Consider the following 12,093-nt stretch of genomic DNA (forward strand, 5'->3'; position numbering starts at 1 on the left):
CAAGACTTATGCAACAATTCGTTTTTTTAGGGATGACGTAATGACGCACACCATTTTATCGGTAAAAGGCCAGTTTGATGGAAACAGGCTGTAGACAGCAAATTTCACAATTTTTTTTTTAACGCATATCTCTTTGTCGACGACAAAACAGCGCAAAATCTGAATGGAAACTTGATTAGTGAGGTGATTATAGTCTGTTTGATAAATTTTGCCTTCTCAAACATCACGTCTTGCCTAAAATAAAATTTATAGATAGTATTACAGATAGTCAATCTAAAAGGGTGACTGTACAATAACAGCTGTCAACCAGCTCGGTATGCAAATAAGTGGTCTGAACTTATTTTCCAAGTGCATATTTTATTTTGGTCGCATATTCAACATTTTGCTGGCTTTTGAGAATGGACAGATGTTTTCAGTGTAGCGTTAGCTTGCTAGTGTGCTGTAAAGTGGAGATGGGGACATCTCGACCTGCTTAAATGGAGCACTAAATGTTATAGCCTGTAGCTGTGTGAGTACCTTTCATTGAGTTGAAGGTGAATGCAAATTCAAGGCCATTTCCAGTTTACTATTCTAACTTCACAAATGTGGTTCTGCATCTTAGGGGGACTCGAAGCATGACACCAACATCTTCAGTCTGGCTGTGTTACTGAGCAGCACTCTGGTCTACAACAGTCGAGGGACGATCGACAACAGGGCTGTAGAGGAGCTGCAGTATCCTTCTGAACGTTTATCTAGATTTTAATCCATTAATTAATTAATTTATTTGTTTATTTGCAAAAGTAAGATATTGTTCAGATGTTTACCACCATTTTTCAAAGGACAAATGTGCAAATGTGCTTGCTTTGTAGTACATGTAACTAAAGAAATATATTTTTGACATAAAGCATTCACAATGTAAAAACATGACTGGCAAAAGTTAGTTAATTTTTATCACAATATTCCATTATGCAGTTTTTGGCAGCTAAACCTTCTTCTATCTCTAAACCTAACAAATTATTTAAAGTATACACAATATATAGAAAAAACATGATAAACAGGCAAATGTAATCACAATAACGTATTCCAAAAGTGACGAGCAGTACCAAAGTAGTCCAAACACAGTCAATTTGAAGTGCTGTCTGGTGCTATACAACAGTATAGAGTGATGTATAGAGTAGTGTTGCACACTTGACTTGTAACTTGTCGGACTTGTAACACGAATATCGCGGGTTCGAGTTTCAGGCACCGAACCCCCAACTGCTCCCCGGGCACCACAGCAATATAGCTGCCCACTGCTCTGGGTGTGTGTTCACGGTGTGTGTGTGTTCACTTCTGTGTGTGTGCACTTGGATGGGTTAAATGCAGAGCACAAATTCCGAGTATGGGCCACCATACTTAGCCACACATCAATTCACTTTAATTTTTTCATTTCATGTTTCCTGAAGATATCTCCCAAGGTTAACATGTAAAGCGTGAAAAGCAGTGGTCCTAGTACTGAGCCTTGTGGTACTCCATACTGTACTTGTGATCGATATGATAACTCTTCATTCACTGATACGAATGGATGACGTCAGATAAATATGATTTGTACCAGGCCAATGCAATTCCAACAATGGCAACATAAATGTGTAGTCTACTTAAATACTTGAGTGTTGTGATTGATAGTATCAAGCGTGGCGCTAAGATCCAGTAGCACTAATAGAGAGATACAACCACGATTGGATGATAAGAGCAGGTCGTTTGTAACTCTAATGAGAGCAGACTCGGTATTATGATACGGTCTAAATCCTGACTGGAAACCCTCATAGATACAATTTTTCTCAAAGAAGGAACATAGTTGTGATGATACTACCTTTTCTAGTATCTTTGACTGAAAAGGGAGATTCGAGATAAGTCTGTAATTAACTAGTATTCTTTAGGATAAAGTTTTTTTTTTTTTTTTTTTTTTTAAAGAAAGGCTTAATAACAGCCAGTTTGAAGGTTTTTGGGACATATCCTAATAACACTGACAAATTAATAATATTCAGAAGAGAATCTATGACTTCTAGAAACACCTCTTTTACTAGCTTAGATAATATTGGGTCTAACATACATGTTTGTAACAAAGTTCGTAGATCGGGAAGGAGGCGGGAACCGGCAAACACTTAAAGACTTTAATAACAAAATAAACAAACACAAAAGTAAAGCGGCAGCCCCTCACGGACGACTGCCTCACACAAAACACAACATAAAGTCCAGGCCTGGTCCTCTTTCGTCTTCCACTGTCGTCACTCCTCCTTTTATCCTTCCGGAGCTCCTCCACCGGCCTCACTCCGTTCCCACGGCTCTCGGCCCCGCCCCACTCACTACAATGTTGTTTTAGATGATTTAACAAGTTTTATACAATTCTTCCTCTTCTATAGAAAAGAATGAGTGGAATTGTTCCTCAGGGGATCTATAGAGCATTATCTTATGTAATAGTATCATTATCTGAGAGTGATAGGATTTGATAAGGGTTTGTAAATGTGTACATCTGTAAATTTGTTCATAAATGTTTTAGCTGCTGTTAAATGAATATTATACATTTTATTGTCTATGTAAATGTACATGGTAGAACCACACTTAATGTAAAATACATACAAATACTATTGGAATCATGTTGGACAGTCACTTTGTGTTCAGACCTAAACAAACTATCAGATACGTTACTGAACTAACAGAGTGCATCAAGGTCAAATCATCATCAGACGAGGATGTTGATGATTCAAATGAGTTTGTGAAGTTCTTCCCCAGTTTCATCTGGGCAGTGAGGGACTTCACCCTGGAGCGAAAGATTGATGGGAAAGATGCAACAGAGAATGATTATCTAGAGTTTGCTCTGAAGCTGAAACATGGTAATTTAAATATGGTACAAAAGATTATTTTAAGAGCCCTCACAATCACTATCACAATGAGCTCTTGTAATGAGTTTTTCCAAATTTAATGGTTTATCAACAGATCTTTCTTACACTTACATCACTTATTCTGGTTCTATTTAAGATCCAAGTTTTGGGTGTACTGCAGTTTGTTTAAATTATAAAAAAAGACAAAGATATCCGTTTCAAATCACTTTTTCTACTACTGAAACTGATAGCTTAGGATGCAACTTTGCAATATGTCTAAAGTAAAAAAAAAAAAAAAAAGTATTAGCTATATGTTTCACATGGGGGTGAAATGTCAAAAAAGAATCCAAGATCACCCAAAGATTCAGTTTTATTTGAAACTCTAGTACAGAGCCATTACTAGTTAGAGGTACGCTAATAGCTGAGAAGCATAATCTTCAAACTTATCACTGTATAGACAAAGAACATTGTTAGCCATCTTTTTTGTTGTTGTCAGAAATACATTTAAAATAAATGAATCAGCTGGACTTACAAGTCAGATCTACCTATAATTGGTGGAGGCTACCATGCAAGGTGCCATAACCCAACCATCAGGAGCAAGTGATGTTCTGTGCCTTTCCCAAAGACACTTCATTAATTGGTTAAGTGAAACTGGGATTCCAGCTGGGAATCCTCTATCTCCCAGTCAGCATATCTACTCCCTGAACCAGTGTTGTTCATCCACAGCAGATTGTGTTCTCCCTGTTCCAACTCTAGTTCAGTGGTTCTAAATTCCAGTCCTTACATACAAAATGTCCAGAGCAGGGGGTTGCATCACTTACACTTCAGATATTTGTTCTGTCCGAACGTAAGTGCCTTGCAAAGTGGACATCACAGGATATTTCACCATTATTCCAGTTGGAAGGGAGCGTATTATGTTCCATTTAAAGGGCATTAAAGTGTGCGAGATGTGAATTTAAATTGTATTTATTTAGGTGTAATTTATGTCACTTCAATAGTAAGTTTTGTCTGTGTGTGAAGACGCTGCAGGCTGCGATGTAGCGCAAATCCGAGAACGATTGTTCTGCAGTGAAGTAAACTTCAATGGATTTCCCCTGCTCTGGGAGAAAATGAACACTGTGTAAGGACCATGTCAATCGGAACACAATTAATTTACAACAAGCTGGTTATATGAATTAGGTGTGTTAAAGAAGAGAGACATGCAAAATATGCAGAGCAGTGGTATGAGGATGGGAATTAGGAACCACTGCTGTAGATCAGGGGTGCCCAAAACTCCTGGAGGGCCACTGTCCTGCAGAGTTTAGCTCCAGCTTGCCTCAACACACCTGCCTGGAAGTTTCTAGTATGCCTGGTAAGACCTTGATTAGCTGGTGCAGATGTGTTTAATTGGGGTTGGAGCTAAACTCTGCAGAACACTGGCCCTCCAAGAGCAGGATTGGACACCTAGATGATAGCATAGATTTGTAATAAATGTGGATGAAAAGGGTTCAAAGTGGAGAAAAAAAAGTCCAGTGACAATGTGGCCCCGAAGAGTAGCTGAATCAGCTACACTCTGCTCAAACAACAGACAAGTTTTTTAACTTTACAAATCTCTAGAACTGAGAAAAGCTATAGCTTCTGATCATCTCTTCTAGGAACATCCAAAAAAGTGATGGAGCACAACCTTCCCAGGGAGTGCATCCAAAAATTCTTCCCCTCCAGGACATGCTTCACGTTCCCGTTTCCAACCGCCCCAGAGAACGTGTCTCATCTGGAGAGACTGGATCCTGCTGACCTTTCCTCTGAGTTCCTGGAGGTTACAGGACGTTTCTGCAAGTTGGTCTTTGACAAGAGTGAGGTGAAGAAGCTGAAAGATGGATACACGGTCACTGGCAGAGGTGATTCAGAAGGACATTTGAAAAGCTTGCATATGTGCTTTCAGTGGAATATCTATTGCTCAATCATTTTGTTTGACTTCTTTCCTTCTTTGAAAGTTCTGGGTCATCTAGCAAAAACATACACAGACACCATCTCTAGTGGAGCTGTGCCGTGTCTGGAGAATGCTGTGATCGCCATGGCACTGATTGAGAATCAAGCTGCGGTGAAGGAGGGGCTTGAGGTGTACCAGAGTGGAATGGAGAAGCTGAAGAACTCCTTCCCTCTGGAATTAAAGGTTGTGTCCTCGGAACACCAACGTCTCAGTGGCATGGCAACACAAACCTTCATGACTCGATCTTTCAGGGACACTGACGGGGAGCACCTGAAATCTCTAGAGGTTAGCTGGATCTCTCTCTGAGGAGGTGCTTACTGATAAAGAGATGTTCTTTCATAGTAGTGAATGATATCTGGACATTCTCACTGATTCCATCTTCTCATATACAGTGCCCTCCAAAAGTATTGGAACAGTGAAGACAAAATTGCTCTGTTGGCTGTGGAGTCAATACATTTACAAATATGATTAAAAGATGAATATGAGACTAAACTACAGAATGTCACATTTTATTATTGGGTGATTCAACACATAGATGTTTTACCAGCTAAGAAGTTCAGCACTTTTAGAGTTCATCCCTCTATCTGATGTGAGCATAAGTATTGGAGCAGTTGCCTCTCAGGTCTTTCTAAGAGATCAGCTGTGTCCTGTTGCATTAATTCTTCAGATATTAAAAGCAGGGAATGAGTCGTATCAGTTATATCCATTACTTCTGTATTCTGAATCCTGCATTCGATGATGACACACACAAACCAGGATGAAGACGAGGGAGCTGACTTTGAGAGAAAAGCAAGCAATTTGGATGCTAAAAGAAAAGAGGAAGTCAGTTAGAGCTCTAGCAAAAACAAAGGGCATGGAGAAATCAAGAGTTTGGAAACCACCAGCGACACCAGCAACCAACAACGACCTGATCGAGTTTTGGAACTGTGTTTATGGTCCGATGAGACACAGATGAATCTTTATTTAAGTGATGGGAAAGCAAAAATGTGGAGAAAGAAAGGGGAACTGCAATGATCCCAAGCATACAGCCTCATCTGTAAAGCATGGTGGAGGTGGAGTCATGGCATGGGGATGCATGGCTGTCTCTGGAACAGGCCCTCTCAACTTTACTGATGACTTAATGTATGATGACAGTAGCAGAATGAATTTGGAAGGGTACAAAACCATCTTGCCTACCAATATTCAAGAAAATGCCACCAGATTCATTGGGAAGTGCTTCATATTGCATCAGGACAATGACCCAAAACACCCTGCCAGTTCAGTCAAGGAATTTATAAGAGCAAAGAAATGGAAAGTCTTAGACTGCCCAAGTCAATCTCCAGATTTAAATCTGATTGAACATGAATTTCACCAGCTGAAGAGGAGAGTAAAGGCAGAAACTCCCCAAAACAAGCAACAATTGGGATTGGCTGCATTAAAGGCTGGGAAAAGCATTTGAAAGGATGAGAGCAAGAGTCTGGTGATGTCTATGGGTCACAGACTCACTGCTGTGATTGTGTGCAAGGGATCTGCAACTAAATAATAGCTTTTAATCTTTTATATCTGCCTTATGTTCAACTGTCCCAATACTTATGCTCACATCAATGAGTGGGATGAACTCTAAAAGTGCTGTTCTCTTTATTTGGTAAAACATGTATGTGTTGAAACGGCTAATAAAATGTGACATTCTGTAGTTTTGACTCATATTCATCTTTTAATCATATTTGCAAATGTCTTGACTCCACAGCCAACAGAGCAATTTTGTCTTTACTGTTCCAATACTTATAGAGGGCACTGTATGTCATTTTGTGCTGACAGTTTTGTTCCGAATAAGTCAGACCAAAGAGCAAGCCCTAAATCAGCAAAGAACTGAAACACTGTCTGTATGTTTTTAGGAAAAAGTTAATAAACTCTTTGATGGATACCTGTGCCAAAATGAGCAAGCTTCAAAGAAAAGATGCGAGGATCTTCTGTCATCCCTCTCAGCAACAATGAATGAAAAACTCAAACAGGGCATCTATGCTAAATCTGGTGGCTATGATCTCTTCTGCAAGGATCTGGAGGACATTGTGAAGAAATACAACAGCCAGACCAATAAAGAAGTCAAGGTCTTGTCTATATTGCAAAACCTAATGACATTTTAAAACAATGGAAGTCATTGAGATGTTCTGATAGAGCTTCTGTGTGTGTCAACAGGCTGAAGCGGTCTTAGAGGTGTTTCTGAAGCAGAAGTCTGTGGATTCTAAAGCTATTCTGCAGGCCGACAAAAAACTGACTGAGAAGGAAAAAAAGATTAAAGGTAAGAGTTCCCCATTCTTAAATTCTGACCAGGTTGCTTGTGAAAGCGGTGCTCAACGGTGTAGGTACTTGTTTAGGTGATAAGCTTCAAATGCAATAAATGGTAGAAGCAGTTTCAAGAGTCCAAGAATAATTTTGCTTTCAGAGAACAGATAACATCATTCAGATAACAACTTCAGTCCCAGGTGTACATTTCAGGGGGCTATTCATGCCGTTATCATTATGAATCAAGAACAGTGTGATTCAGGCCAGCACCTGTAACTCTTCAGGCTCTGTTGTAGTCGGGCCAGAACCTGAATGTTATATTCAGTATGTTAACTCAAAAAAGCACTCTATAGATAAAAACAAAGTCTTTCACTGAAGTGCTATGAATAATTTTAAATATTTTACCTTGCAGTTTATATCTGCCTTACAATAAAATAGACTGCTAATCTCATGGTTTGAGTCTTTTGTAAAGCAAATCTGTAAAGCATTCATTCCTCATTCCTTCCTCTTCTTTTTGTCAATGTCCAGAGGAAACAGAGAAAGCCATACTCCTGGAGCAGGAAATCAAAGCTAAAGAGGAGGAGCAGCGACAGTTACAAGAGAAAATGGAAGCAGAAAGACAGAGTAATGAAGAGAGGATGAGACAGATGAGGGAGAAGATGGATGAGGAGATTAGGCTTCAGAGAGAGGAAGCTGAGCGTGCCATGGACAGCAAACTGAAGGAGCAGGCCGCTCTGCTGGAGAAGGGCTTTCAGGACAAGGCTGACAGGATGAGCCAGGAGATGGAAGAGTTCAAGAAACAGAACGCTGAAGCTGAGAGTAATAGAGCTCGAGAGTTTGCAGAGCTGTTAGAGAACTCCAACAAGAGACATGAGGAGTCTATGGCTATGATGATGCAGCAGCACAGTGAACAGATGAAGGCTTTACAGCACCAGATGAGTGCGCGCTCTTCAGGTGGATGTTGTATCTTGTGAAATGCATTAACTCTGATCATCAGAGGCATGTCATTTTACAGTAAGTTCATTGCATTGTACAATGATTCTGTACCTCTACATATAACAGCATTGAAAGTATTGTCTCCATATACAGTTAAACTACACTTAAACTGAGTGCTAACTATGATTATTCAGACATGTAATTGACTCTTTGCAAAGACCCGCCCACCTTAGTTAGCGTTTTGTGGCTCTCTAATGTGTTGTGACCAGTGTTGGGAAGGTTGATTTGGAAATGTAATAGTTACAGATTACAAGCCCACCTATTTAAAACATAATAGTAATGTACAAAATCCTTGAATTAAGATGATAATATTTGAACACATGACTACAAAATCAGACTTTAGTATCACCTTATACTTTAAGACTGATCTGAAGTTCAGTGCAGATTTAAAATAATAAGAAATAGTTTACTGATACTGTTGTTGAACCCAAATCGTTGCATAACTACTGGAAACACTGGCATCTAACAATGCTTTGGAAATAAAGATGATTATCTAATAAGCATGTGTCCTATTCTGTGTACAAAACTCCTGAAATATTGGTGTCTTTCTTGGAACATTGGTTTCTGTTTGTATATATGATGAGTTTTCTTAAAAGAAATGGTAAAATGCTCATTAAGTGACTAAGATCAGTTGTAGAGATCGTTTATGTGTTCATGTACTAATATATTGAGGCAGAGGCTGAAAACACCGCGGGCGATACACACGAAATTAAATCTATATGTGGATGTGTTTAAATATTCAAATGTAACCCCCTTTGTAATCGTTAACATTTTCATTAACTGTAATTTAATTACACATTTTGTCTTAGTAACTTTAACTAACTACAGTTACATTTATTTTGTAATTAAATTACGTAACGCCGTTACATGTAACTAGTTACTCCTCAACACTGGTTGTGACTAGGGCTGCAAAGTGGTGGAAAATTCCCGTAAACTTTCCAAAAATCCCCAGAAGATTCCAAGAAATCCTGAAAAGTTCCACCGTTTTGCAACGCTAGTTGTGACGTATCACTGTAGCGTCTCAGATCAAGCAGCACGTGAACCGACCATATCTTCTTTTTTACTAGTTATAACATGAAGTAAACATGAATGAACATCAGAAGGTATTTTGTATCTCATTTCAACCACAGAGAGACAATACACACCATTTTTCAAGTTCAAGTCCACTGAAGTTAATCAGCTCTCCTTTCTGGTTTGTTTGACAGACAAAATAGCAGATTCTGAGTTATGATTGGTCAGATCCCCTGTCAATCAATCTCCCGGGGAAGGGTGAATTCAGACCAATATTCAGTTAATTACACATTTAGATTCTCATTTTCATTGTTCATCTTTTCACAGAATCTGCTGTCTGTATACAAATAAAAATAATGACGTCAAGGGAGATTGTCAAAATATGCAAAACTATCAGCCCTTTAGGCTCAAAATGTAGGATGGAGGAGGCTAACGTACACAGGCCGATTAACTATATGGACAACTGGGCAAGTTTTCAATGTTTTCAAATCTAAACCGGGCTGTTTTTAGGGGTATAATATTCAGATGACACATTTATCAAAGTACAGTTATTTGAAGTGGTATAATCTTAATTCAAAGGTAAAACAAGATTTTTTCCCCCAAAAGTAAAGTAAAAATTTAAGTTAAAAAAAAACAGTAAAAAATTAGATCCTGATTTTTTTTTTATAGTGTGCTTAAATAAATAAATAAATAAAACTTAGCTAGCTAGCAAACATGGGCAAACAACCAAGCTGAAACTAATCAAACTTTCAATTAGCAAAATATTTAGCCTTGGCTAACAGCATAAACTCTGTTGTTGGTGTTGGTGGAGCCCAGGATCATAGTCGATTTATTCTTCTACATGATGTTATCATCAGACCATCACATGAATGTTGACCCTAAGTCGTCTGAAGACAACACCATGTGAGATAATAAATCAATGATGACCTGTGGTCAACGTTCATATGATGGTCTGAAGAAAACCTTTGAGAAAATAAATCAATGAGGACTTGAGTTCAGCAGTCATATGATGGTCTGAGGACAAACACATCAGTAATGACAGGAGGAGCAGGGCAGCTTGTGCAACCTGAAATGTCTCATGCTACACAACACTACTTACAAATCAGTCAAAAAAGACGAGGAAAGAGCGATTATCTGTGGCCACCATTCTCCTTTTTGGGGGTTGTCTTGCTGATGCCTCTCCAGTGCACCTGTTGCCACTGATGAAACTGATTCACAATCACTTAAGACTTTTAACTGGAAAGACTGATTTCCCTAAGTGACTTGGTGTGATGATCAAGTTTTCCATTAATTCTATGAGCAGTCCATAATCATTAAATAAATAATCTCCCACATTATATACAATGGTTTCGTCAGTTTCCGAAAGGCATCATTACCAGTGAAGTGAGGCAGGGTGCTGCAAAATATTACATAATCTTTCCATTGATGTATGGTTTGTTAGGATAGGACAATATTTGTCTGAGATACAACTATTAGAAAATCTGGAATCTGAGGGAGCAAAAAAATCTAAATATTGAGAAAATCTCCTTTAAAGTTGTTCAAATGAAGTTCTTAGCAATGCATATTACTAATCAAAATATCTTCATGGAACATGACCTTTACTTAATATCCCAATGACTTTTGTCATAAAAGAGAAATGTATAATTTTGACCCATACAATGTATTGTTGTCTATTGCTACAAATATACCTGTGCTACTGGTTTTGTGCTCCAGGGTTGCATTTTAGTTTAAATGAACTCAATTTTAGGGCAACCAGGTTAGGCTGCTTAAAGTTAAACCAACAAATCATTTTTACATTTACATCTTTAATACTTCCTATGCATGATTTCATTCTAATTCCACCTCAACAATAAGAAAATTAAAATTTCATATGAAAACAACTGTAGTGTGAGTGATATGGTGTGAAAGCAGCAAATCCTTTGCTCCTCCTGTATTGCTCCTGCATCACAAAACTTTATTTCTGACGAAGATCCAGGTGTACAGTAGATATCATAACAGTCTATGGATAAACCTTGTCCTCTGCTTCTGCTGCTGCGGACTGAAGAATAAGATGAATGATGGGGAGGAGATAAAGCTTGCGGCAGTTTTAAAGGGGACCGAAGTAACCGTTTTTTAGAGGGACAAAGTACAGATTTAGGGGGGCTGAAACGCCTGTGAGTAGGGCCTACTGACCCCCCTGGCTTACATACAAAGAGTGCTACTTGTGAATCATTGACTCATGTACCTACAGCTCTTATCATTGAGGCTGACGTTTGGCAACTCGAACCTTCAGCTCCCTCCACAGATTCTATGGGATTAAGGTCTGGAGACTGGCTAGGCCACTCCAGGACCTTAAATGGTATACATTTACCAAGTTACTGGATGTCTGTTTTTATGTTCACTAAACACAAATAAAATGATTTGGTACAACGTAATAATTTTACATGCACAAATAATTAAAAACATGAATGATTAATTGTTAATTACATTGTATAAGATTTGAAACTTTGTTTTTGCATCCCTGATGTCATCAGTTTTCACTATATATGCTTACCCTGGGTTCTATCTTTAGGAAACATGGGGTTTCTTTTCATTGCTACGCTGCCGATATGCAAGGCTCAGAATAATCAAACAGCTTTAAATCCTCTGTTTGCCTGTTTGTAAGAGGTTTCTAAAAACTCCTTTTTTGAATGCAGATGAAACAGGTTATTGTTTTGGCCCCTCTGTTTCTTCGGGAATTAACACGATTGATCTTGGATATCTATAAACTTTTTTTTCCTCATGTGCAGATTTAGGTGTGGAGTTTGGCAACTCTCTGAAGTTTGATAAACATATTTGCTCTGTGATTGGATCTCGTTTCTTTCACCTCCGCTTGCTTGCTCAAATTAAGCCGTTTCTATCTGAGTGTTACGGGATCTGTGGTTGTAGAATAAATGCCTCGATGAAGGACTAAACAAACAAAGGAAACTTTAGTCTTCATCAACACACTTTCCATAAATCAACATTAAACTCAGACAAAGACAGAGGGAGAACTGA

The 12,093-nt window shown here is 38.6% G+C and overlaps 1 protein-coding gene across 1 annotated transcript in view; it reads left to right on the top strand.

Moving 5' to 3' along the window:
- LOC306856408 (guanylate-binding protein 4-like) overlaps positions 1-8,566 on the top strand; it is a 12,203-nt gene extending 3,637 nt beyond the window's left edge. The window contains exons 4-10 of the mRNA XM_079395683.1: positions 602-711; positions 2,659-2,852; positions 4,475-4,717; positions 4,814-5,094; positions 6,684-6,896; positions 6,985-7,087; positions 7,600-8,566. Coding sequence (XP_079251809.1) covers positions 602-711; positions 2,659-2,852; positions 4,475-4,717; positions 4,814-5,094; positions 6,684-6,896; positions 6,985-7,087; positions 7,600-8,045 — 1,590 coding nt within the window. The 3' untranslated portion in view covers positions 8,046-8,566. The remainder of the gene's footprint in view (positions 1-601; positions 712-2,658; positions 2,853-4,474; positions 4,718-4,813; positions 5,095-6,683; positions 6,897-6,984; positions 7,088-7,599) is intronic.
- The last annotated feature ends 3,527 nt before the right edge of the window (positions 8,567-12,093 follow it).

The sequence above is a fragment of the Barbus barbus genome (genome assembly GCF_936440315.1).
Source record: "Barbus barbus genome assembly, chromosome: 3".
Classification (NCBI taxonomy): domain Eukaryota; kingdom Metazoa; phylum Chordata; class Actinopteri; order Cypriniformes; family Cyprinidae; genus Barbus; species Barbus barbus.